This window comes from Diplotaxodon limnothrissa, linkage group LG7, assembly GCF_057381915.1.
Source record: "Diplotaxodon limnothrissa isolate DT_005_m linkage group LG7, D_limnothrissa_male_GT1.1, whole genome shotgun sequence".
In the NCBI taxonomy this organism is placed as follows: domain Eukaryota; kingdom Metazoa; phylum Chordata; class Actinopteri; order Cichliformes; family Cichlidae; genus Diplotaxodon; species Diplotaxodon limnothrissa.
This window is the reverse complement of record NC_140602.1, coordinates 66,532,396-66,559,802: the sequence shown is the minus strand read 5'-3', so window position 1 is coordinate 66,559,802 and position 27,407 is coordinate 66,532,396. Positions and strand designations below refer to the sequence as shown.

Genomic DNA, 27,407 nt, shown 5'->3' with positions numbered 1-27,407 from the left:
TCTCATGTGTTCTGGGGGCCTCTGGATGTCTGGAGTTTTGATCTCCTCCATACCTGCTTCATACCCTGGAGGACGGGGCTGTGGCTCCCCCACACTCCCTAGCAGATCGTTACATGGAGAAACCTTTGGAATGCAAGCATGCTGATCCACACAGGTATGCACACAGGTGTACACACGGGTATTCACAGACGCGGACTACAGCTTTCTTGGCTGCTGCCTCAAAGCACATTGTGCGCTGTCTATCTTGCGTGCTGCACAATATCGTTTATTACTTAGTATCTACTGATATTTACTGCTAGCTAGTTTATTGTGATGGTGCCGTTTTTTTTATTATGTTGCTCTTTGTTGTTTGCTTTCTCTTCTGTTTTTTTTCTCCATACAGGTGACCCAGGTGTTTTGTTTTTTTTTGTTGTTTGGTTTTTTTTTTTCTTTCTTCCCCCCCTTCTCACCGTCTCTTCTCCCCTTTGGTTTTCTTTCTCTCCCTCTCTTTCTTTCATTCTTTCTCCCTGTCCTATCCCCCAGTCATGTCTGTCCCGTTTGTAGGAACTGAAAATAAAATAAATTCATAATTATAATAAAGGTCAATCAAATGGACCAATATGGCAAGGCCATGATGATCCACTTGGTAAAATAAATCCGCTTGGCATCTTTCTTGGCCTTAAGACAACAATTCTGATGGCTAAAGATCCAAACGGGACACAAAAAAAAACAAAAACAAAAAAAAAAACAACCCATCCCCATAAAGTCTGTGTCTGCTCTCAGTCCACCTAATTATAGACCCAGTTTTAACCTTCCTCTTATTTCACAAAATCTGAAGAAATGTCCCAAAAGTTTTAAAAGGATGCTGGAAAAGAGATTTTTAACAGGATTATTCATGATGAAGACATGCAGCATTAACCATTTTGCTATTATCGGCAGCGTAAAAGCTTTTTGTGGCTAAAACCACCTGCTTGAGTCGTCCAAGGACCTGCTTGGAACACTTATCACCAATCCATCAAAATGAGATCTAATCAGATGATGTCTTAGAGCACAGCAAAATCATGTTAATAATTTGGTTCATTTCCTCCACATTACAAAGGTAAGTTAAAGGATAAATGTCCTACAGGCCTTTCTGGATGGCATAGGGACAGTGAATGAGTCCAGGCTAGGCTGGACCTCTGATGGTGTTCTTGGCTTTTAAGGCTCCACCTGAGATTGATTGCACACAGTTTGGCCACCAGCTGTTTTTATGATGTGCTGGAGAGCTCTCCTGTTCAGAGACATGCAACTAATGTACCATGCTGTGATGCAGTATGATGACAGATGCTGTGGTGGACCTCTGAAAACTGACCAGCACACAGACCTGTGGTGATTAGTAGAAACGTAGCTTTTCAATTTCAATTTCATTTATTTATACAGCGCCAATTAACAACAACAGTCCCCTCAAGGTGCTTTATATTGTAAGGTAGACTCTACAATAATAGATACAGAGAAAAAATTAACAAACGTATGACCCCCTATGAGCAAGCACTTTGGCGACAGTGGGAAGGAAAAACTCCCTTTTAACAGGAAGAAACCTCCGGCAGAACCAGGCTCAGGGAGGGGCGGGGCCATCTGCTGCGACCGGTTGGGGTGAGAGAAGGAAGACAGGATAAAAGACATGCTGTGGAAGAGAGACAGAGGTTAATAACAAGTACGATTCAATGCAGAGAGGTCTGTTAACACATAATGACTGAGCAAGGTGACTGAAGAAGAAATACTCAGTGCATCATGGGAATCTCCCAGCAACCTACACCTGTTGCAGCATAACTAAGGGAGGATTCTGTCATGCTCCTGGTTTGGTGACCCAGCGTTTTGTGTTTCCTTTTGGTATCATCTTATGTTTTGTGGTAATTCTTATTTTGTATTTGGGCTTAGGGTTTGGTTCTTGTGTTTAGTGCTTTAGTGTTCTCCCTTCTGTGCTTTGTTTGTGTCCCTGAGTTTGTCTTTGTGAATTTCTGTTTTACTTTGAAGGTCTGGGTCTCTTATCACTGTGTCAGTTTGTGTCTTCCTGTCATCCTGTGAATTAGGATCAGCTGTGCTCCACTCCTGTGTGTCATTACCTGATTACCTTGTTTGTATTTATAGTGTATGCCTGCTTGTGTTCCTCGTCGGTTCGTCTGTGTTATTCTGCGTCTCTCTGCTCCACATTCTTCTCTCCATTTCCAGCTCTCCATCCCCTGCCTACTGCCTTGTGTCTTTCCCTGCGTGTGACTTTGTCAGTTATGGTTTTGTGTTTTGTTATTATGAGTTTTCCCCAGTTTAGGTTTATGTTCAGTTCTGCCCTCGCCTTTCTTATTGTGCACTGTAAATAAACCCACTCGCACCTCCGCCACTGTCTGCAACATGGGTCCTCATTCACTCCATCACACAACTGCTGCCCCAGCCGTGACAGATTCAGGGTCACCTGGTCCAGACCTGACTATATGATTTAGAAAAAAGGAAAGTTTTAAGCCTAATCTTAAAAGTAGAGATAGTGTCTGTCTCCTGAATCCAAACTGGAAGCTGGTTCCACAGAAGAGGGGCCTGAAAACTGAAGGCTCTGCCTCCCATTCTACTTTTAAATACTCTAGGAACAACAAGTAAGCCTGCAGTGCGAGAGCGAAGTGCTCTAATAGGGTGATATGGTACTACAAGGTCATTAAGATAAGATGGGGCCTGATTATTTAAGACCTTGTATGTGAGGAGCAGGATTTTGAATTCTGGTTGTAACAGGGAGCCAATGAAGGGGAAATCTGCTCTCTCTTTCTAGTCCCTGTCAGGACTCTTGCTGCAGCATTTTGGATTAACTGAAGGTTTTTCAGGGAGTTTTTAGGACTTCCTGATGATAATGAATTGCAGTAGTCCAGCCTGGAAGTAATAAATGTATGAACTAGTTTTTCAGCGTCACTCTGAGACAGGATATTTCTAATTTTAGAGATGTTTCAAAAATGGAAGAAAGCAGTCTTACATATTTGTTTAATTTGTGCATTGAAGGACATGTCCTGGTCAAAAATGACTCCAAGGTTCTTGGCTTTGCTTTGTGTAATCTAACAAACAGCAACATGTTTAAAACTGAGTTTAAAAATTTTCTGAATCACAGGCAAGCAAGGATTTGCTTAAGTGTCATTTCCTGTTTGTTTTTTTTTTAAAGTGAAGGTTGAACTCTACACCTGCAAAGGACATCAGTAGTTGTTCCATTGTCTGTTTATGTGACACGAGCTGTTACACTCTGTAAGAAGACACACAATGACAAAGTTTCACTGATCCTTTATCCTTTATTTTAAAGTGAAGTTTTCAGCACAATCATAAAAACACAAATACTTAAGTTTTACATCAAAACCAAGCGAACTGTCCACAGTGCAGGAACAGTGCTGCAGCCCATAGCTTATACTCTGCTGTTTACTGATGACACCATGTGGAGGTGGGAGGCACTGCTCTTTCACAAAGAACAGCTTCTCAAGTCATTTCAGATTACACTCCAAAGTATCACAGTGCTTACGGTCAGACTTTCAGTGTTGTATTAAGCAAAAACACTCGTTATTCAGTATAATAAGATAAATATTCAAAGTCAGAAATGTAAAAATATTAAATATCAGTATTAAAAGAACGACAGAGTAAACAAACAAAGAAATGTTTGGATTGCAGGAAATTATTCCTATTTGCAAATGAATCTCATAATTATGTCTTTAAGTATAAGAATATCTGATACAGATTCAGCATGTAGACAGAAGAGCTGCTGTTTGGTTATACAAACTTCCAGCATTTAAACATATAAACTGTCCAGCTTTTGTCCATGAAGGCTCTTCCACAGTAGTTTCCATGGTTACAGGTTGGATGTCTGTCCTGGGACGGCTTTGGCATCCAGGTAGCTGATGAGCTGCTTCACCCAGGGGGCCGAAGGTCTGACACACAGCTGTCGGCCTGCCACTGTGTTCAGCCTGAAGGTTCACAGAAAGAGGAGAGTCAGAGGATGGAGGGGCAGGTTTGGTGATGGTGGTGATGTGTGTTTGTGAGGTTGTGTACTTACAGGATGGCGGACTTGGAGCAGCGCTGGCTGGTCTTGGCGTAGCTGACCACTCTTCCTTTAGGCACTTCCTGGTCATTGAAGCGGAAGCAGCACTTTTTTGGGCCAGCACCGCGCATACCTGCAAACAAACAGGAACAAGTTAACAACTGAGCCACTGACACAGCACCACATCATCTGCTTCCTGGTTTTTGTTCCGATTCAGTTTCCTGCTGGCTGGTGTGAGGTCACATCTGATACTGTATGTTTAGTTGACGACACTGTGCAACTGCTCATTTGTTCCCCTGAGTTATGAAGTGGTCAGATTTGTCATGTGACCTGTCCTCTGTTTACTGTATCTATGAAGTAATATGTTAATATTAAGTTTAATGCTGCATTAACATTAATTATTTTCATATTGCACATTAGAATGGACTCTTTATCTTAGACAAACTACTGAATGCTACAGCTTTAATGGTTCATGACTTTAGCTTCAGAAATAGAATTTCTTTCTAGTAACTCCTATGAATGAAAAAGATTGAAGAAAAGTTTCATACATTGTTTATCAAAAATAAAATCAATAGCTTGCTATTAATGGTCTATTAGTTTGTAAATAAAACAGCCAAGAATTATTGTTGCTTTGTAATAAAATTAATGATTTGAGTGATTTGTTTTTGTTTTTCTCAATTAAAAATAAAAAAAAACATTTTATTGTTACGTATAAACGCTGAATATTAATATTAATATTAATTTCAAATTGTTATTCATCACACAGTGTAAAGGTCAGATCATTAAAATGAGCCTTACCCTCAGTCAGAGCGATGACAGCCAGCATGAGCACAACCACAGACAGAGCGAGACGAGGAGCGGCCATCCTGAAGTTTGTTTGTTGGCTTCGTGTTGCAACAGTGGATTAAAGTCTCAGCTGAGCTCTGTCGGCTTGTTCTCTGTGCTGTGTCACTGCTGTCCACCTGCTTCACATTTATACAGTTGGAAGAAGAAGCGGGGCAGACCCTGTTGTGCATCTTGGAAAGTTTGTGACGAGTCGAGTTTCACTAAAACAGGGAACTGTTCAGTTTCCCTTTTCACTACGCCTCTCTCAAATGGGACCTCTGGTCTGTCCAACTTCCTATGTGCTTTCTATTCTGACACCACAGACCTTTCATTGTTGATACAGTGTGAAACAGTTAAGTGTCTTTATATCAGACATATGAGTTTTCAGACAAAACAAAGGTGCCAAAGGTCAGTTTAATAAGTTGTACTTACTGCAGCTTCTCATGAATCCTCTCAATCTCCAAGATTGTGTTAAACAATCTGGTTAAAAAGTCCACTGCCCTCTCTTTAATCAGTCTCCATATCTCCACAGTAATGTCATCTGCACCAACCTCCTTTCCACTCTTCATTCTCTTCACAGCTGCCGGCATTTCCTTCTTACTGATCCTCTTTACCTTCTGAATAACTAACGGTTATTCATCTTTCTACTTCGCTCTACCTCATTTTCTTCTTTTTTCAGCCTCAAAGTACTCCTTCCTTCTTCTCAGCACCCCTCTTCACCTATCAGTACATTTCCATCTCTTTCCTTCATCACCCTAATCTGCTGCACATCCTTTCCAGATTGGCCTCTCTGCCTAGCCAGTCGATAGTCCTTCTTTCCTTCTCTAGTTATAAAAAGGGAAATAAAAATCAGTTTTTATTAATGAGTCAGTTTGTATCTTTCATAAAACAGTACTGGAGCTTGTAATTTTTTTCCGGCCCCCCGCACAGTCAGACAAGGAGTGCGTATTCTCCATAAATTGCTGGCTGTCTGTCCAGAAAGCAACTTTGGCTTCACAGAAAATTGTGAAACTTTCTAGGGAACCTCTGCTATTATTAGGAGAGACGTCATCCATCTCACTGTAGATGGAGCAGCTCTTATTTTGAGAAAAATGAGTGCTTTTATTAAGCACCCCAAAACGTGACTATCCAGAGATGCAACCAGGAAGCAGAGCTGGAATCTTACACGCCTCTCTGCAGTGTCCCACCTCCTGTTATTCCCCCAACACCCCATCCACATATAGACTGTCTGCTCAGAATCCACCAAAAAATCCCAGCTAACTGTCAGTCCTCAACGCACAGGCAGAGGAGGAGGAGAGGCAGTAATCTTTCATTTTAGCCTATTAATCAACCAAAGACAGACAGACAGTTTTAATTCATTTGAAAGCCTGACTCTGACCTTTGTCCACCCTTCCTGAAAAACTCAAAAAAACATTTTTTGTTGTAATAATCTACCATCCCTCTAGCTCTTACTCAGAGTTACTCTCTGATTTCTCCGCATTTTACCCGTGTTACCACTCAGTTATGATCAAATAAATAGTGCAGGTTATTTTAATATCTGTGTAGATGTTGAAAACGACAATTTCAAAACATCATTTAACTTTTTATTAGACTCAATTGGCTTTTCTTAAACTGGAAATGATCCCACACTCTGGATCATGTCCTCACATATGGCATAGAAACTGCACATTTAACAGTGTTTCCTGAAATCATTTTTGATAACACATAATTTAAAAACAATGGACTACACAGCAGTGTACAATCAATTGCATTACACTAGATGTCTGTATATTAGAAACATCTTGTCTCAGAATGATGCTGAAAAACGAATATGTATATATTTGTGATATGCTGACCCCGGCTAGACAGATTTGGTAATAGTTTATAATACGTCCCATGCCTAAGGACGTAATTCTCCAAAAGTAATTCAAGGAAATCATTACACTGTAAGTCATTTTAAATAGTGTGCATTTTCATTGTAATTTTGCAGAAAACAAACAATATTTCCCCATCATTCAGTGTAAAACAGAAGCACAGCAATAATCATTTTGATGTGATACAACACCTTATAGCAGTGTTTCCGAACCTTTTGGAGCCACAGCAGATATTTCACATTAGAAAAATCACACAGCACACCACCAAACAAAAATGTCACAAAAAGCATTTTGATCATCAGTATAACTTTTTTGCTTTCTTCTCACCACTACTCGTGCTAGGGTCTTCATCTGGGCCGGAATTTCTCCAGAACCCAGGTCAGACTGACTACTTTTTTTCTTTTCAAATATTTATCTATTGCTATGAGGCATTGCGCTGTCTCTCTCGCAGCCTGACTATTATGTAATTTCTTTTTCGTCTTCTTCAGTTTTACTGGAAAAAGTTTTACTTTGCTACCAATTTAATTAGAGCACGTGGCTGTACTGCCCTCTAGTGGACGAGAATGTATTTTTTCTGCCCATTACACACGCTTAGAATTTTAAACTCAGTTTTAAACATGTTGCTGAGTTTGTTAAATGACACAAAGCAAAGCCAAGAACCTTGGAGTCATTTTTGATCAGGACATGTCCTTCAACGCACATATTAAACAAATATGTAAGACTGCTTTCTTCCATTTTTGAAACATCTCTAAAATTAGAAATATCCTGTCTCAGAGTGATGCTGAAAAACTAGTTCATACATTTATTACTTCCAGGCTGGACGACTGCAATTCATTATTATCAGGATGTCCCAAAAACTCCCTGAAAAGCCTTCAGCTAATCCAAAATGCTGCAGCAAGAGTCCTGACAGGGACTAGAAAGAGAAAGCAGATTTCTCCTGTTTTGGCTTCCCTTCATTGGCTTCCTGTTACAACCAGAATTCAAAATCCTGCTCCTCACATACAAGGTCTTAAATAATCAGGCCCCATCTTATCTTAATGACCTTGTAGTACCATATCACCCTATTAGAGCACTTCACTCTCACACGGCAGGCCTACTTGTTGTTCCTAGAGTATTTAAAAGTAGAATGGGAGGCAGAGCCTTCAGTTTTCAGGCCCCTCTTCTGTGGAACCAGCTTCCAGTTTGGATTCAGGAGACAGACACTATCTCTACTTTTAAGATTAGGTTTGAAAGGGAGTTTTTCCTTCCCACTGTCGCCAAAGTGCTTGCTCATAGGGGATCACATGATTGTTACATTTTTCTCTGTATCTATTATTGTAGAGTCTGCCTTACAATATAAAGCACCTTGAGGGGACTGTTGTTGTTAATTGGCGCTGTATAAATAAAAGAAATTGAAATTGAAAAGCTACGTTTCTACTTTTTTTTTTTTTTTTTTTTTTTTTTTTTTTTTTTGGCCTGTCCCGTTTGGCTCTTTTGCCATCAGAATTGTTGTCTAAAGGCAAAGAAAGATGCCCAACAGATTTACTTTACCAAACTGACCATCCCAGCCTTGCCGTAATGGTCCAAGCTACGTTTCTACTAATCACCACAGGTCTGTGTGCTGGTCAGTTTTCAGAGGTCCACCACAGCATCTGTCATCATACTGCATCACAGCATGGTACATTAGTTGCATGTCTCTGAACAGGAGAGCTCTCCAGCACATCATAAAAACAGCTGGTGGCCAAACTGTGTGCAATCAATCTCAGGTGGAGCCTTAAAAGCCAAGAACACCATCAGAGGTCCAGCCTAGCCTGGACTCATTCACTGTCCCTATGCCATCCAGAAAGGCCTGTAGGACATTTATCCTTTAACTTACCTTTGTAATGTGGAGGAAATGAACCAAATTATTAACATGATTTTGCTGTGCTCTAAGACATCATCTGATTAGATCTCATTTTGATGGATTTCTTCAGATTTTGTGAAATAAGAGGAAAGTTAAAACTGGGTCTATAATTAGGTGGACTGGGAGCAGAAACAGACTTTATGGCGATGGGTTGTTGGAGGATGACAGAATGAGAGAAGTTGCAGAGCCATCTACAACTGCATCTCTGCTTCCTGTCCACACGCTGGATACTCATGTGGAATACAATCGATTGAGCTCACAAAGTCTCTAACTTAAGGTTTCTAATAATAGAATCACCAGTAAGTGATGAGGTAGAGACATGAAGAAAGTAGTCAGTAGTACAGGAGATGAGAAGGACAGAGAAGGAGTTGCACTGTGTCTTTGTGAATCTAGACAAACCATATGACTGAATGCCAAGAGATGAACTGTGGTGCTGTGTGAGGAAGTCTGCAGTGGCAGAGAAGTATGTGAGGGTGGAGCAGGACATGTATGACGAAAGCAAGAGAGTGGTGAGGTGTGTGGTAGGAGGGACGGACCGGTTGAGGGTGGAGGCGGGATTACATCATGGATCAACTCTCAGTCTCTTCTTGTTTTCAGTGGTGACGGTGAAAAGAAGAGAGAGAGAGAGAGGTGATGGATGGAGTTAGCCTGCGTGCAGATGTGCATGACAAATGTCACCTGTTACACAACATTGTGAGGGTGATGCACATTGTCCCTGCTGCTTTTCTACACATCTTAAAAATTCAGCACAGACAGTTTTTAGTACTAGTTTATCCACAGACTGTATATTAAACAAATACACCAGGTGGGCACAGCCACCCAGACATCACCCAGTGATAGTTCTGCATGTGTGAAGCATGAAGCTGAGACTTTTGTCAGTTTTCAGCATTTATCAACCACACAAGCTAAGCCCACCCTAAAACACACCTGGCTTTATGATCCTTGTTACACTAGTGGGAACCACAACGTACAAAATGAACATTATGTGATATTTCGGAGGACTTGAAAATATCAGCTGAGACCATCAAACCACCAGGAAACTTTTTACTGAGGTCACACAAGAAAGCAGCTACAGTGACGTTTATAGCAGACTTCTTTCTGAAACCACAGGAGTGGCTCCACCTGTTGGTCATTAGAAGAAATGCAGGTTTAAAGCAGTTAAATACAACTTTATTTAAATAGCGCCAAATCACAACAACAGTTGTTTCGAAGCGCTTTATTTTATAAGATAAAGACCCTACAATAATACAAGGTAAACACAGAAACCCCCACAGTCACATGACCTGCTATGAGCAAATGAGTGATTTCAGGACTTTTCACTCCTGAAATCTCCTGAAGTCCATCTTCAACCCATTTCATCTTCTTCTATTAACTGATTGTCTGGATGTTCACCAGACTGTGTTTCAGCCACATCGAGAGAAAAAGGTTGAAATCTGAGGAACATTTGTTTCTGCTCTTCTTCATATAAAGTTGCCCTATGAGAGCGCTCCAATACTGTAAAACAAGTATCACTTATGTTGCTGTTACAGTTTCACAACAGCTGGACTCAGACACGGGAATCGACTCAGAATAAAAGTTTACCCTAAGAAAGCTCGAAATGTGCAGAGTGGCTGAAAGGTGGGACTGCTCTTAGCATAAAGAGGACGCAGCAGGCAGCTAAGTCCATATTAATCCATATATAGGGGAAACTCCACGGGGTTGAACAAATACATGTCTGAATACTGATATGTGTCCTTTTTATAAACATTGAACTGTTTCACACTGCATCAACAATGAAAGGTCTGCAGTGTCAGTGTGATAGAGAGGCATACTAAAAAGAGAAATTAAACAGTTCCCTGTTTTAGTGAAACTCGACTCGTCACAAACTTTCCAAGATGCACAACAGGGTCTGCCCCGCTTCTTCTTCCAACTGTATAAATGTGAAGCAGGTGGACAGCAGTGACACAGCACAGAGAACAAGCCGACAGAGCTCAGCTGAGACTTTAATCCACTGTTGCAACACGAAGCCAACAAACAAACTTCAGGATGGCCGCTCCTCGTCTCGCTCTGTCTGTGGTTGTGCTCATGCTGGCTGTCATCGCTCTGACTGAGGGTAAGGCTCGTTTTAATGATCTGACCTTTACACTGTGTGATGAATAACAATTTGAAATTAATATTAATATGATATTCAGCGTTTATACGTAACAATAAAAAATGTTTTTTTAATTTTTAATTGAGAAAACCAAAAACAAATCACTCAAATCATTAATTTTATTACAAAGCAACAATAATTCTTGGCTGTTTTATTTACAAACTAATAGACCATTAATAGCAAGCTATTGATTTTATTTTTGATAAACAATGTATGAAACTTTTCTTCAATCTTTTTCATTCATAGGAGTTACTAGAAAGAAATTCTATTTCTGAAGCTAAAGTCATGAACCATTAAAGCTGTAGCATTCAGTAGTTTGTCTAAGATAAAGAGTCCATTCTAATGTGCAATATGAAAATAATTAATGTTAATGCAGCATTAAACTTAATATTAACATATTACTTCATAGATACAGTAAACAGAGGACAGGTCACATGACAAATCTGACCACTTCATAACTCAGGGGAACAAATGAGCAGTTGCACAGTGTCATCAACTAAACATACAGTATCAGATGTGACCTCACACCAGCCAGCAGGAAACTGAATCGGAACAAAAACCAGGAAGCAGATGATGTGGTGCTGTGTCAGTGGCTCAGTTGTTAACTTGTTCCTGTTTGTTTGCAGGTATGCGCGGTGCTGGCCCAAAAAAGTGCTGCTTCCGCTTCAATGACCAGGAAGTGCCTAAAGGAAGAGTGGTCAGCTACGCCAAGACCAGCCAGCGCTGCTCCAAGCCCGCCATCCTGTAAGTACACAACCTCACAAACACACATCACCACCATCACCAAACCTGCCCCTCCATCCTCTGACTCTCCTCTTTCTGTGAACCTTCAGGCTGAACACAGTGGCAGGCCGACAGCTGTGTGTCAGACCTTCAGCCCCCTGGGTGAAGCAGCTCATCAGCTACCTGGATGCCAAAGCCGTCTCAGGACAGACATCCAACCTGTAACCATGGAAACTACTTTGGAAGAGCCTTCATGGACAAAAGCTGGACAGTTTATATGTTTAAATGCTGGCAGTTTGTATAACCAAACAGCAGCTCTTCTGTCTACATGCTGAATCTGTATCAGATATTCTTATACTTAAAGACATAATTATGAGATTCATTTGCAAATAGGAATAATTTCCTGCAATCCAAACATTTCTTTGTTTGTTTATTCTGTCGTTCTTTTAATACTGATATTTAATATTTTTACATTTCTGACTTTGATTATTTATCTTATTATACTGAATAACGAGTGTTTTTGCTTAATACAACACTGAAAGTCTGACCGTAAGCACTGTGATACTTTGGAGTGTAATCTGAAATGACTTGAGAAGCTGTTCTTTGTGAAAGAGCAGTGCCTCCCACCTCCACATGGTGTCATCAGTAAACAGCAGAGTATAAGCTATGGGCTGCAGCACTGTTCCTGCACTGTGGACAGTTCGCTTGGTTTTGATGTAAAACTTAAGTATTTGTGTTTTTATGATTGTGCTGAAAACTTCACTTTAAAATAAAGGATAAAGGATCAGTGAAACTTTGTCATTGTGAGTCTTCTTCCAGACTGGAACTGTATACATCTCCAGTATCCCTATGGGCAGTTTGGTTAGTGTTTGTAAACACTTTGTTTTTTGCATGCTACTACTAAGTTGAGTCCTAAATTAAAATTAAAGAATAAATGAAAGGTTGTCTTTGCAGTTTTTTTTTATTTTTTTTTCTCATAAAGTAACAATTTGTGCCACTTAAATAAACGGTAAAGAAACTGCTGGTTTTCCAAAGGAACACCAGAGAGCCCAGCTAAACAGATCACATCCTGTGATGTGCAGATTGGTTGCTATATTAAGTTAGCATCAGTTCAAAGCTCTTGGTCATGCTCGTGCTTTGCTGCTTAGTTAGAGCTGGGTCATGATGCCAGCACTCCTGTAAATTTACAGTGTACAGAATTAAAAACTTCAATACCGATCACTTCCTGAATAACAATATTCTTTGCAAGGAGCAAGTGTTCCTTGAAAGAGTAGTTGTCAAACAGCTAACAGATCATCTGCAGAGGAATGGCTTATTTGAAGAGTTTCAGTCAGGTTTCAGAGCTCATCACAGCACAGAAACAGTTTTAGTGAAGGTTACAAATGATCTTCTTATGGCCTCTGACAGTGGACTCATCTCTGTGCTTGTCCTGTTAGACCTTAGTGCAGCATTCAATACTGTTGAACATAATATTCTATTAGCACGATTAGAGCACGTTGTGGGTATCTCAGGTACTGTGCTGCAGTGGTTTGTATCATATCTAATTAATAGACTCCAATTTGTGCATGTAAATGGAGAGTCCTCTTCACACACTACGGTCAGTTATGGAGTTCCACAGGGTTCAGTGCTAGGAACCCTGTGGAAGCATGTTTACATTATACATGCTTCCCTTAGGCAGCATCATTAGAAGACATAGCATACATTTTCACTACTATGCAGATGACATAGATCTGTCTATGAAGCCAGATAACACACACCAATGAGTTAAACTGCAGGAATGTCTTAAAGACATAAAGACCTGGATGGCCGCTAACTTTCTGCTTCTTAATTCAGATAAAACTGAAATTATTGTACTCGGCCCTGAAAATCTTAGAAATATGGTATCTAACCAGATTCTTACTCTGGATGGCATTACCTTGGCCTCCAGTAACACTGTAGGAACCTTGGAGTCATTTTTGACCAGGACATGTCCTTCAATGCACATATTAAACAAATATGTAAGACTGCTTTCTTCCATTTTCGCAACATCTCTAAAATTAGACATATCCTGTAACAGAGTGATGCTGAAAAACTAGTTCATGCATTTTTTTTACTTCCAGGCTGGACGACTGCAATTCATTATTATCAGGATGTCCTAAAACCTCCCTTAAAAGCCTCCAGTTAATCCAAAATGCTGCAGCAAGAGTGCTAACAGGGACTAGAAAGAGAGAGCAGATTTCTCCTGTTTTGGCTTCCCTTCATTGGCTTCCTGTTAAATCCAGAATGAATTCAAAATCCTGCTCCTCACATACAAGGTCTTAAATAATCAGGCCCCATCTTATCTCAATGACCTTGTAGTACCAGATCACCCTATTAGAGCACTTCGCTCTCACTCTGCAGGCCTACTTGTTGTTCCTAGAGTATTTAAAAGTAGAATGGGAGGCAGAGCCTTCAGTTTTCAGGCCCCTCTTCTGTGGAACCAGCTTCCAGTTTGGATTCAGGAGACAGACACTATCTCTACTTTTAAGATTAGGCTTAAAACTTTCCTTTTTGCTAAAGCATATAGTTAGGGCTGGACCAGGTGACCCTGAATCCTCCCTTAGTTATGCTGCAATAGACGTAGGCTGCCGGGGGATTCCCATGATGCATTGAGTTTTTCCTTTCCAGTCACCTTTCTCACTCACTATGTGTTAATAGACCTCTCTGCATTGAATCGTACTTGTTATTAATCTCTGTCTCTCTTCCACAGCATGTCTTTATCCTGTTTTCCTTCTCTCACCCTAACTGGTCAAAGCAGATGGCCCCGCCCCTCCCTGAACCTGGTTCTGCTGAGTTTTTCCTTCCCAATGTCGCCAAAGTGCTTGCTCATAAGGGGTCATATGATTGATGGGTTTTTCTCTGTATGTATTATTGTACGATCTACTGAGCAATATAAAGCGGTTTGAGGCGACTGTTGTTGTGATTTGGCGCTATATAAATAACTGCAATTGAACTGAATTGAATTGAAAAGTGGGCCAAGTAGATATAAACTTAAATGTGTTAAAAAGAGCCATGGCCTCCTTTACTTTCTAAAGAATTAATGGCAGTTTCTTTGTTTCCCACTAGAGTGTGCAACTATCCAAGCCACCACAATACGAACGCCTGAACTCAAGCTCTTTTGATTTTCATTGACTAAACTGTCAGAAAGGTTCTGATAAGAAGCTTCAAAGACACACTGCACTTACTTACAGCTTATTGCTTGTGTCTGAGACAAAGAGAGGTCAGCCCTGCTGTTTTTCATTCCACACATCTAATCACTTTGATTTACTGGATGCATTCAGAGACAATTGGTCTCTTGAGTGCAGCTATGTAAAAGCCCACCCCCCCAGCCCCACCCGTCTGTGTGGAAGCAGACACCCATACTGGGAGCAGCAGCAGTGAAAATTTATGAAGTAAATGAGAATACAATAGTTGAGTATAAAAGTAGAAAGGCTCTCTGTCTTCTAAAGCCAAATTGGGAGCTGGTTCCACAGGAGAGGGACCTGATAGCTGAGGGGTCTGCCTCCCATTCTACTCTTGGGTATCTGTTTTTTTTTTTTCTATAGTATAGTATAGTAATAATGTTGGCAAAGAGAAGCATGCATGATGTAAAGAGGTTCGATCAGTCCTACCATAGAGCCCTGCAGATCCCCATAAACAACCAGGAATCTGTCAGGTAGTATGAGTGCTTTATGATACTTTAAAATCACTGCAATTGTTTTGTGTACTTTGTGTACTTTTAGTTGGTATGGCACCTGGTATGGCAACAGCACCGCCTACAACTGCAAAGCTCTCCAGCGAGTAGTGCGGTGCTCTGAACGGATAATTGGAGGTGAGCTTCCCTCCCTCCAAGACATCTACAGGAAGCGGTGCCTGAGGAAAGCGGGGAGGATCATCAAGGACTCCAGTCACCCCAGCCATAAACTGTTCAGACTGCTTCCATCAGGAAGGAGGTTCTGCAGCATCCGGTCCCGTACCAGCAGACTGAGAGACAGCTTTTTCCATCAGGCCATCAGACTGCTGAACACGTCATAGACACCTCAGCTTCACTACTGGAACTTCAACATTATGCACTCCACACTGTATATAAATGCCACTTGTTTTGCACATATTCAACTCTGTATATTTTATATATTTTATTATTATTATTATTATTATTATTTTATTTATTTTTTTTACTATTTAATTTGTAAAAATGTGTATACACACACACACACACACACACACACACGTAGGAAAATATTTAGTATACACATCCAGAAATGCATACACTATTATATATTGTACATATATTTATTAGTTTCAGGTTGGCCATTCTTGTATTTTGCTCGTTTGTGTTGTTGTGTTTGCACATCTCTGTTGCTTGTGGGGCTCGCACACAAGAATTTCACTCGCATGTGCTGTGCCAGTGTGCCTGCACATGTGATGTGACAATAAAAAGTGATTTGATTTGATTTGTGATTTGATTAGTTACTGACTTTGACAAAATGTAACAGTCACACTATTGTACGGGGGCCCCACTGACCTGCAGCCCCCTTTGTTTGTGTGCCATTGGCCCCTTTCGTAATCTATTCATGAGTGCAGCTAAAAATCAAGTAGGGGTGAGCACATGGAAAAATTCCTGTTTGTTATGACATTCACCACAAGACCATTAGCACTGTATAATCAAAATGAGAGTTATCCACAAGAATGATGTTACTGAATAAAAATTTAAAAGATTTATTGATTGCTGCTTGCAATTACTAACTCATAAGCCTGTGGTGGTTCTAAGTACACTTTGTTTCACAGTTTCTCTCACTTCTTTTTGTTGTTTGCTGGTGCTTGGTTAGTGTCCAGGGTTTGTGAAGAAAGCAAATTTTTGCCTCCAGCACATGAAGGCCCCACAAACACAATTAGAGGCCCATCATATTTGTGTTTGGCCAATAGGAAGGCGGATCTGGATTTCTTGCGGGAGGGTCAAGTTATGAAGACACTGCTAGCGGGATACCGGAAGTTTCGCACCTAACCATATCAGTTGTCAAAATGATGCTGTAGGAAGGTTGATTCAGACAAATAGGGAAAGAATAAAATTAAATAAGATTACCGAACTTTGGTACAGCATTCATCAGCACACATCTGATAGGCAGAATCTGTGGTTCATTTTAAATGACTGCTAAAAACTATTTTCTATAGGTTAGCGTTTCTTCATAGTTTTGCCCATTATTTATGCCCTTTTGTTCTTTCTACATGTGTGTATAGGCGTCTGTATACAAGAATAAATGAAAAACCCTGTGCTTGACTCTGTGTTTAGATGTATAATTATGTACGCTTATTTGTTGTGTTTTTATCTGTGACAGTGCTAGTGATGTTCAAATAATGCTTGTCTTTTTATTGTTGATATAGTTGTTAAAAAGTATCTAAACTAACAAGCCGATTAGCGGATACTTTTTTTTAATAAAATCCAAAAACACACGAGCGCCATACACGGTATCCGGTTGTTCAGTCTGACGTCACTAGCCGTGTCTGGGTCTAAACTCCGCTGCAGGTCCACATATCAAACGATCACTATGGCATTACTGAGAGTTGAAAAACTGTCTAAAGTCTTTCATCTTTAATAAAATGATCAGCGTTCTGCTCTACCAGGTGTAAGAATTGAGTTTAACATCCAGGCATCCATGAAAACGGAATTTATGACATTTAACGGAGTTAGAAGTTAGCAGGGAGTTAGCTCGCTAGCTTCTATCTAAATACAATATAGCATGTCCTGACTGCAGGGTTTTGGAAACAAATTAAAACGTACAGCTCTGCTATCACTTCCAGCATAAATGAAGACAGAAAACTAAACAGCAGTGACGTTTGTAGGGTTACTGAAGTTGGGCTAGCTGGTATATAATGATGTGCTAGGTGACCGCTAGCGACACAGCTATGTTAGCATAATATAAACAAGCTAACTTTTTTTCCACTCGATAAAAGTTACCGTGAGTGTTCTCGGTGGTCAGGAACAAATGTAATCGCATGGCAGGATGCTGTAAAAGGACCAAACTTCAGCCAGGAGAACAACTGAGATAATCCATCCACAATACGAGGTTAGTCATTCATATACTGCTGCATAGGCTGGGCTGTAGTTACATCCTAAGGTTTTAAAGACTGAGCTTAAATAAATGATTAGTGGTAATAAAAGCCGAGGGAGGTCAACAGGGATCACTGACTGTTTTAGGAGCTTTTTGAGATCAAATAGAAGAAAATACATAACATTAAACATGTTAACAACACAAAAGCCATATTAAACGCAGACTACTTTAGACCCGGAAGTAGGATTCGTCGCGTCATCACTGAACAACCGGATAGGCGCGCTCCTCGTCTTATTCTGAAATTCCCAACCGGATGTGGCCTTGCATAAATCCCGTTGGTGTTCCGCCTGTGGAAAAGCGACCGTTGGAGCGTTTTCGCTTCACCGTGCTCCCATCCGTTGTGTCCGTCAGCGGCCATATCTACTGTAACCGCATTCATTCATTTTTAGACGCACTGCTATTTTTTTCTTGAACCAAAAGACGGCTATTTAGTGAGAAAGCCGTGAGCATCTCGTTGTTTCGTTACCCTCTCGGACGTTTGTCGGTTTATGCCTCGGTGAGTGTCCGTTGAAGGCTGGGTGGTAACAGTTCGGCTTCACGATGATCGAGCGACCAGAAACCGCGGTTCCCAGCATCGCTGTAAGTACACCACTCTTCACAACACGTCTGTGGCTTTTTCCGCCAAATAAACTTATTATAATAAACTCCTCAACCGTTACCGTGGGTTTCTGGCTCCGCTGGTATTGACTTGGAGGATTGCAGACCAGGCTCCGTTAAAAAAATGTTCCGTTTTAGGGTGGTTCGGATTTTTACAAATACCAGCCTTTGACTAAGACGTAATTTTCATCTCCTGCGATATGAATATAATGTGGTGAACACTCCGGCGTTAAATTTGATTGACCATATAATAAGTACTTCACTATATGGCATCATTTTAAAGCGAATCACGCCTCATTCCTCCTGTGTAGCCTCGTTTTATAAATGAAGCGATGTTTGAATGACGAACAATGACTTTAATTTGTTTTAATATGTGGAGGTGGATTCTGTGTCAATTTACCTTTTGGACAGCGCAATTATGGTGTTGCTTATAAAATGTCACTGTTTTGAACAGAGCCTGGCTTGAGAGCTCCCATAACAGAGCAGCACGTATCGGGGGGTACGTGGTCTGGTGTCAATTATCGCTGTGTGCACAAAGAGATGGGCTTAGTGGGGTTTCTTTTAGGAGTATTTACACAGAGTTACTTGTCTAATTTTTAAACGCTGCGACTGTGAGACTCAGATCGGTTTGCTTTTCCATGCTAGAGTCCCTTAAAGAAATATCACTTTTTAATATTCTTAACAACAGCTTTGGCACAGTGGCCCTGACCCTCGGGTCAGTGGGGCTGTGGCCCTTTCAGTCCTCTTTATTTGCATGTTGTTGGCTTTGTTCAGGGCATTTTAAACTGACACTTAGATTTAGCAATGAGTCCCTGCTCACCACACAACACAGCACACATTGTATTTCTGCCGCATCTGTTTCTGTAATCCAGTACGAGGTGATTGGCAGTGACTCCCCCAGGCATAAAAGTGTGCACGGTGCTAAAAAATAATCAAAGAAAACATACATTCACTGTGCTCATATGAATCAACGTTTAAGCGATGCATTATTTAGCACACAATGCATTAATATTGAAGTTGAAAACAGCTGAGGAGGCAGTGAGAGGGCCACAGCATCAGCTGCTGCATGCATGAGGGGGTGGACTTGGCATCACAGATGATGTCAGTGAACCAAGCAGCTACTATCACCACTGGGTTAGACTGGGGGATGGGGTAGTATGAATGGTATGGACTGACTAGCCTTCCTCTCTCATCCCCCATTACTTCCTTCTTTACAGTCCCTTGCCTGTTGCTCAGTTAGTCACTTTCTCGTCAGAAATAGCCACACTGCAGCTGTTACACCAATGTGAATATTATGCGGAAATGTGATGTATGATAGTGCATGCATACTATTTTATTCATGTAGTGTCCCATCTGATCCACAGACTCTCCGCTAACCACCCACTCACACTTTTTTTGTGAGCTAAATGCTGACTGGTTTTCACTAATACATGCTTCCATATAGTTAAAGATCCACTGCAGTGTGCTGTGTGAGCTACATGGAAACAGATCAACCATCATAGGTGGTATCTTATGTAACCAGTGGCAGATTTGGGTGTGGGCAGCAGCTGGAACTTACTCTCATCTGGCAGGCAGCCACACACTTTGGCAGCAGCCCTGTTATGCTTCATTCAAGCAAGGTAATAACAGAGATACACTTACCCAACTTTTTTACTTGTCTGATGCAGTAGAGATGCCTTGGTTTTGGGTATGAGCTGATACTGAGTTCTAATTCAGAGCTAGTGTTAAATTAGTGAGCTGTATACCTCACCACGAGGGAACATTGTTTTCCTATCTTTGTAAAAATAAAATGAACCGAAGACATCCAAGAATATAAATTTACTGAATGTGGATTTATTATAACTAATAAATAAACTAAAATCAGAATCACCTGTTTTTCCTGCATTTGTTTAATTTTAGCACAGCGTGAGAATCTTTATCTGTATACAGCTAATACTTATGGACATGCTAGGCTCTCCTTTCTCTATTCTCACTGTGAGTGCATCCCATCACACACAAACACATCAGGTGTGCAATGGAGCTCTAAGAGTCAGGTGATGTGAATTATTAAAAATCAAGTTGATCTCATTATGTTACTGTAAGTGTGATTAAAGTTTGCTAGCAAATGTTTCTGCTGGTTTACACTTCAGAGTGAAATCTTCCACTTAACTGAGGAACCTTCTTAAACAGTTGCCATAACCTGACGTACCTCCCTGGAAGAAGAAATAATAATTATAGCGTCAGCAGGAGTACTCGCATATGTCTGGAGGTAGGTTACTGAAACTATCCCTAATGGATGTGAGGGAGCATACTGTGAAGTGCCCCCAGGGGAAAAAGAAAAATGGCTACAAGAGTGGGGACCCTGGAGGGGGAAGTCCCAGCATTTTATTTGTTTCTGTCTGCTGGCAATGTAAATAAAACATCGGGACACAACTACACAGTACTTAACACATGATGCATCAGCATAAATGCCGGCAATGACGTTGGCCACTTATGTAGGTTACGTTGTAGGATCTAGATTCTAAATCAGACCATAGACTGAACATAACCACAGTGATGAAGTGGAATAGAGGGTGAAGGCTAGGGCTGGGCTATATCATACCGTTCGCGGTAATAGTAATAGTAATTTTGGGCAACGATAGGAAAATGAAATATCGCGATAGAATATGGGTAAAACGCGCATGCGTAGTGCCTTTGTTTACATACGCACATGGCGGCCACGCAGAATGAGAAGGGCGAAAGTGGATCGTTAAATGAAACCGATGAACCAGAATTGGTTTGTAAAAATGCTGCAACTTCAGTGGTGTGGAACTGGTTTGGCTCTCGTCCGTCAGATACACAACAAAGCACTATTTTTCGTAGCGCATGCTAGCGGGCCGTCGTTTTTACCGTGTTGTTTGGAAAGTACGGCACACTTAAAATCAATCCTTTGATTTTTCTGAAACTTGACAGTGCCCTTATAATCCCGTGTGCCTTATGTATGAACTCTGGTTGTGTTTACTGACCTCGAAACGATTTTATGTACACGGCGCTCGAAAATCTCAAATGTTTTACTGCGACTTTGCTAAGCTACGAAGCCGCACCGCTTGATGGATTGTCGGAGCATTACGGCTATCGTAGGCAGGAGCCTCGCGGAGTGATACGTACTGTGCTTCAACATAATGTTACCGTATTGTGTGTGTATAACCTCTTAAGTTTTGTGGATATTATACATGGTTATGCTGAGGATATGTCGGCCAATTTCCACTGGAAATGCCTTTTGGTTAAACTGTTAGCAAGGAATTTGCACTGTTACATTTTTATATAAGTTTAATGCACATAAAAAAACAGCTGCTTGTTTAAGTGAAAATACATTGATGGGGTTTTTTGCACTAATAAAGTTGTGGAGTTGTAAAGTATTTTGTCTAGTGTCAATTATATCGTCAGTTATATCGTTATCGCAAATTTTCAAATGTATATCGTGATAAATATTTTTGGTCATATCGCCCTGCCCTAGTGAAGGCAGTCTGACCCTTTCAATCAGCTTGCTTGACTACACTTTGTTGTTCATGTGAGTTAATAAGAAAAGCTACACAAAACTACAGGCCTTTTACTCTCAAGTTCCTCCATGCTGCGTTGTCCCTCCTGCTAACAGCAGGTACACTTAAGCATGGCATACTAAAAAGAGATAAATATAAGATCAAACATGAAAGATTGTAAAATATGGACACAAATCTCCTTATGAAGCTTCCTGGTTCTGAAACCAGATGTGATGAGTGAGGGGTGGATTCTTTTTTCAGAGGTCAGAGGCTGTATAGACTTTTATAGGACCAGAAGTGTTTTTGCAAAAACGGATATGACTGTTAGGTGTCACCTCTGTTAAGCTGTCCACTGTTTCTGCTATTGGTGTTTTGAGTTTGCTTTTCTTTCTAATTATGTGACAAACATGGCTTTCTGTGAGGAACAGACACTCCAAGAAGTTTGTGCTTCACTTCTCCCAAAGTTAAAATGGTAGTATTTAGTGTAATTAGTCTGTTAGTGCTAATTAACAAGTATGGATGTAAGTGCTTTTCATCCATGCAGTTTATAGATGTAGCTTGCTAATATTAGCTTCAGAATATGTATTCCAGAACCGGCTGCTGACATCCTCGTAATAACATCCATCTTTCATAAACAGTGTATACACGGTTTATATACGTCTATTCTTCTTTGTATTCTAAAGCAGCCCTTTTGAATTATGAACTGGAAGTGGATATTACTGGCTGCCCTCTTGTCACTGTAGCACAGAGTGATACCCTGGAGCACTTTGCACAGAGATATCCACTGTATATTTGGAGAACGAGAGAGTCAAACGAGTGGATTAAAGTACCACACTGATGTGTCTTTTGCTGTTGTCCTTCATCATTCCTTTCTTGCTTCTCTATATCTTTATATCGTCATGCTTGCATGAATTTGCACTCGTGGATGACTATAGCGCATGAGATCAGCGTTCCATGCTTCTTCTTTTTCACACAGCTTTACTCAGGCCATGTGGCTCAGATGTGTTTTTCTCTGTTTGGTGCTGTGAAGATCAATGCTGCGTATGTAACACACACTCTACTAGCGTCTGTGTGACTCAGGCATGGAAACACTGGAAAGTGCTTCAGGCAAGTTCAGAGTAGTTAAGCCTGCTGTCGACCTGTGTTCATCCCTAGTATTGATTATTTGCATAGATTGCTTCCTTTTTTTTTTTCTTTTTCTTTTTTGCTGCTGTCTGTGAGCTGTTAATATCCACTGTTGATGGTGGTGTGTAACTTAGTTTTCTGAATATCACAGATCTAAGGCTTGTACCGTGTTAATATCAGGTTAGATCCGTGGCAGGAAGTTTCCCCGAGGAACAGGAACCTGATGTGTGTCATTTTTGTAGTTATAAATGTAAAAATATAGCTACAGCCAGCATGTTGTATAGAACGCTTTGAGTACTCCGGGAGAGTAGAAGAGCACTATGTAAGAATCAGACCATTTATACTTACCATTAATACAATTTATTATAGTGTTTGTCCAGCATTTTAAAAACATGAAACTCCAGGCACATTGTTTTGCTTGTGGAATGGAGGCGTCCATTTTGTGACAAATCATCTAGCCTTTGCAGTGACTTAACATAAAACTTAACATAAAAGAGTTTAACATAAAACTGTTGCACTTCAAATATGTCATCAAATTAATTTTTGTAAATTTTCAAGGGTTTGTAAATTTAAGGGTTTGCAGCAGATAACTTAATACTCCAGAGGAGTTTTTCATAAATGGACACAAGCACTAAAAATGTTAGTAAATGTACTAAAAAAAGCTGAAATCAACATGGTATGAATCATTTGACTGCAGTCACAAAGAAGCTTTTTTTCCTGTACCATATCTAAATTTTGTCTCTAAATAATTTGGGACTGATGTAAGTTGAAACTTTTGTTTTAGCTCACAGATCTTCTGGCTGGGTTTGTGGCACTTTCTGGTTAATTGAGTGTTGTCGTTGGGTGGGTGGGCAATGTTTACACCCAAGTTTGTGAATGTGATTACTTGAGAAAGAAGGAATGAGCTTCAAATGTATACCATAGGTGTATGTACTAAAATTCTCGGACAAGTTTGAATCTCAGCGACCTCAAAGCCAGAGGTCAAGATTTCGGAAAATCCTGTGATTGCGATAACTCAAGAAGGAACTCACCTAGGATTTTGAAATCGATACAATAGGTGATTCTACTACAAACGCCCTTGCTGTTAAAACCTGTAGCTCAGGATTTGCAGCAAGTTGTTGTTTGAATCTTCTTCACATCTAATGTGGAAAAGAAGTAGATTGGATGGAACAACTCTTTCAATATAATATATTGAAAGAGTTGTTCCATTCAAGCTGTCATATTATGACAGCTTGAATGTCAGAGTGCATGATATCACTGTAGATACTAAAGTTAGCAAATGTAATTATAATGGTGGTGTCTGGTTCTGGGTTGGAGGGGCTTAAAGAAGAGCGTCACTCTGAGGTCAACAGTTGATTCAAAAGTAGATGTGGCAGGAAATGGTTATCACTCTCTGTTTCAGTCTTTCTGAGGCGTTCTCTGCCTTTTACCAAGAGTCAGCTGGGACAGTTGACACTAGTTACTGACTAGTTAAGTCAAAAACAAGAAATTCAGGAGCAAAACATCTGAAATTGATCGAGTGGTTAAATTTCTGCAATAAAAATAGCTGTTTCCTACACTGGCAATGATGCAGTCCATTTTGAAAATTCAGTGGGCTAATTTTCCAAATGGTTCCAGAAAGAGAAACGCACAAATTTTGACACTTTTCTAAAAATGGTTAAAGTGTTTATGGAATGGAGAAAGGGCTGCTGACTTTAGCTGTGGGTGGTTTTTAACCCCCAGCAGACCTCTCAGTGCTGCACTTTCCATCAGTGCCACGCCTGGCAGCCTCAGAGGTCAGCAATCGATGTGTTTGGAGGGCGGGGTTTTATTTTGACAGCAGGCTGGGATAGGGCTGAACGATATATCGCATTTGCGATAATATCGCGACATGATCAAGTGCAATTTTCTAACCGCAAAGGCTGCGATTATACTGCGATTATAAGGCTGTCCAAATTACTACCATATCCCAGAATTCATAGCGCGGCCCAGCCAAACTCCAGTTTCCAGCAATGGCGGCCGCTACTAAGTTTTAAAATTACTCATACTAATCTTTCTGGGTCACAAAATAAACTTTTAAAATATTTTCAGGCGAGAAAGTAGTTGTGTAAACATCAAATATCTGCTCGGTTTATCAAGATATCCCATATTTGCAAAAGTGCTTCGACGTTTTCAGAGGCGTCTGCTACCCACCAGCTCGACAGCTAGCCGGGAGCTCGAGGATTACTGATGCGGCCGAGAACGGCACAACTCCCGGCACATCATTTTCAGATCACCGCGGAGTTTCGCTGCTCGGGTTAAACGTAATATATAAGTCACTTAGACAACCTAAAAATGTTATTGTTGGGCTTTTTTCAGTGTTTTGTTTGTTCGTGAGTAAATCGGTTTGGCTGAGATTAAAGTTATTAGATTAGATAAAATAAAACTTTATTAATCCCCCGGGTGGGTTCCTCCTTGGTTTTCACACAGCTGACTAAACGTCAAACAGAAAACTTATTAAACAGAAGTATGAGACAGTCGAGAATTTACACCAGTGTCTGGTTATATTTTAGATAGCAAGAAGCAGACGGCCGAGTTTATTAAACTCCACCGAGACAGCGGTGACGCTAATCAGAACTAGCCTTCTGATTAGCTAATCAGAAGGCTAGACCGTCCAATTTCACGCCTTTAAACTTTAAAGGCGTGTTTGTGTGTGTGTTTATACAATTGCTATTATGTTTGCACTTTATGTGTAATGTTACTGACTGCAGAGATCAGTAAGATGTGTGTATTTTTTATTTATTAGTTTTATTTATTTAATATTATTTTTTAATTGAATGACTGTCTAGTAGTTCACAGATGTCGAAAAACTGAGTGTGGTAAAGCCACTGATTTTTTTTTATGTATATTTCTGCAATCTGCACATTGTACTGACTTTCATTTTAATGTTTACACCAGGGTTCCTTGTCAGCACTTTATGCTCAGATGTTTGTAAGCTAAAAATAAACTATTGTGTATGTTCAAATATACTGTTGTGATTGAAGAAGTTAAATAAAAATGTCAGTCATCAATTCATACATCACCTCATGTCATCATAACAGAGGTCTGTCTTCCAGGAAAGAACAGTTTAAAATTAATGTAATATAGTATTGGCCATACTATATGATGTATTGCTTGACTTTGTTTAATAATACAGAAGACAAAGACCTTAAAAAATAATCGCATATCGCATCGCAATCGCAATATTGGGGCAAAAAATCGCAATTAGATTATTTTCCATAATCGTTCAGCCCTAGGCTGGGAGATACGGAGAGGTAGAGGGAGATCAGTGATCCGGCCTGCCTTCAGTACGACCGGTCTTTCATGCGGGACATGATGGACACTATTCACGTAGGACCTTCTTCCTTTGCTTGTCTTCATTCTCTTTGTTTGTGTGTTCTTGTGTTTATTGAGGAAATGATTGGCCTCGTGTATTGGTGTTTTCCACTTTCATTTTTCATGGACTTTGACAGAATTGACTCGACTTCCTCTTTCCATCGAAGAGAAAACCTGTTATTTCTCTCTTCTTCCACTCACTTCTGTTCCCCTTATAACAGTCTTTATGTATTGAACCCAGCTGTACTTCATCTCTTAGAGGCTCTGCCACTGTAGCACAGGAAAATTCTAGTAACAGGTTTACAAAAGCAAGATTTGTGTCACCTTGTGTGTCCAAATCCAGCTGTTTGTCTTAACAAGTGCATAAAGCTCCAGCTATTCTAAACATATATTTATTCTGATGCGTGTTTAAGAGTCTGAGTGTGTTATTGATTCATGCTGTTGATCTCTTTGACAGAATGTGTGTTTTTTGTTTCAGCAGCGGAACCTAGAGGGCTACGTGGGTTTTGCCAACCTCCCCAACCAGGTGTATCGGAAGTCTGTCAAAAGAGGGTTTGAGTTCACATTAATGGTTGTAGGTAAGTTGGAAACATCAACACCTTGACTGTAAGTGAGGACACTCATGTGCATGTTTGCTTCTATTGTGTGTACACCTGCCACTGCTGTGTGTTTTTCATTGCTGCATGCATGAGTCATCAGCACAGGTTCAAAGACAGTAAAACATGTGTGGCATCCCATACATGTCACATTCAGCTGCTCAGGATGAAGAGTTGACAGTTTAAAAGGCAGTTAAAGGCTTCGAGGTGTTGTTGTTTTTTTTTTTTTTGTTGTTTTTTTTGCCTGTCCCATTTGGTTCTTTAGCCATCAGAATTGTTGTCTGAAGACCAACAAGGATACCCAATGGATTTACTTTGCCAAATGAATCATCGTGGCATTGCCGTATTGGTCCATTTGGTCGATCTTAGTTTTTATTATTTATTATATTTTATTTTCAGATGTTACAGACGGGACAGACATGAGTGAGGGATAGGAAAGGGAGAAAGAAAGAGGAAGGAAAGGAAAAACAGAAGGGGAGAGGGACAGTGAGAAAGGGGGGGAGAAAAAAAATAAAAATCTCCTGGATCACCTGTTGAGAGAAGAATAGAAAACAAGCAAAAAAAACAAAGCAACATACTAAACACAACACCATCGCATTAATCTAGCTAAGTGTAAACAGCAGTAAATACTAAATATTCAATGTTGTTGTGCAGCACGCAGGACAGATGTGCTTCGAAGTAGCAGCCAAGAAAGGTGTAATTTGGGTCTACGAGCAGTGAACACCC

General features: G+C 40.3%; 3 protein-coding genes across 4 annotated transcripts in view; 2 read left to right on the top strand and 1 right to left on the bottom strand.

Annotated features, from left to right (window-relative positions):
- Window positions 1–3,823: 3,823 nt before the first annotated feature.
- On the bottom strand, window positions 3,824–4,892 carry LOC146629608 (monocyte chemotactic protein 1B-like). The gene is made up of 3 exons (XM_085358748.1): window positions 4,811–4,892; window positions 4,028–4,145; window positions 3,824–3,938 (listed from the first exon to the last, which is right to left on the bottom strand). Exons 1-3 carry the CDS (start codon window positions 4,875–4,877, stop codon window positions 3,824–3,826), a joined length of 300 nt encoding a protein of 99 aa, XP_085214874.1. The 5' UTR covers window positions 4,878–4,892.
- A 5,690-nt stretch (window positions 4,893–10,582) lies between these two features.
- Window positions 10,583–11,651, top strand: LOC146629607 (monocyte chemotactic protein 1B-like). Its single transcript, XM_085358747.1, has 3 exons — window positions 10,583–10,664; window positions 11,330–11,447; window positions 11,537–11,651. Exons 1-3 carry the CDS (start codon window positions 10,598–10,600, stop codon window positions 11,649–11,651), a joined length of 300 nt encoding a protein of 99 aa, XP_085214873.1. The 5' UTR covers window positions 10,583–10,597.
- Window positions 11,652–17,819: 6,168 nt separating this feature from the next.
- LOC146629606 (septin-7-like) overlaps window positions 17,820–27,407 on the top strand; it is a 68,725-nt gene continuing 59,137 nt past the window's right edge. Inside the window, exons 1-2 of one of the 2 annotated variants that reach the window (XM_085360160.1) lie at window positions 17,820–18,112; window positions 26,567–26,663. In XM_085360160.1, the coding sequence (XP_085216286.1) occupies window positions 18,074–18,112; window positions 26,567–26,663 (136 nt within the window). In that variant the 5' untranslated portion in view covers window positions 17,820–18,073. Of the gene's footprint in view, window positions 18,113–26,563; window positions 26,664–27,407 lie in introns of both variants that reach the window. The other variant, XM_085360159.1, reaches the window with a different exon arrangement.

Coding starts and splice junctions, on each gene's coding strand:
- LOC146629608 (XM_085358748.1), bottom strand. CDS start 4,877: ATGGCCGCTCCTCGTCTCGCTCTGTCTGTGGTTGTGCTCATGCTGGCT. Junction 4,146..4,810: donor TGTCATCGCTCTGACTGAGG/GTAAGGCTCATT, acceptor GTTTGTTTGCAG/GTATGCGCGGTGCTGGCCCA. Junction 3,939..4,027: donor TGCTCCAAGTCCGCCATCCT/GTAAGTACACAA, acceptor GTGAACCTTCAG/GCTGAACACAGTGGCAGGCC.
- LOC146629607 (XM_085358747.1), top strand. CDS start 10,598: ATGGCCGCTCCTCGTCTCGCTCTGTCTGTGGTTGTGCTCATGCTGGCT. Junction 10,665..11,329: donor TGTCATCGCTCTGACTGAGG/GTAAGGCTCGTT, acceptor GTTTGTTTGCAG/GTATGCGCGGTGCTGGCCCA. Junction 11,448..11,536: donor TGCTCCAAGCCCGCCATCCT/GTAAGTACACAA, acceptor GTGAACCTTCAG/GCTGAACACAGTGGCAGGCC.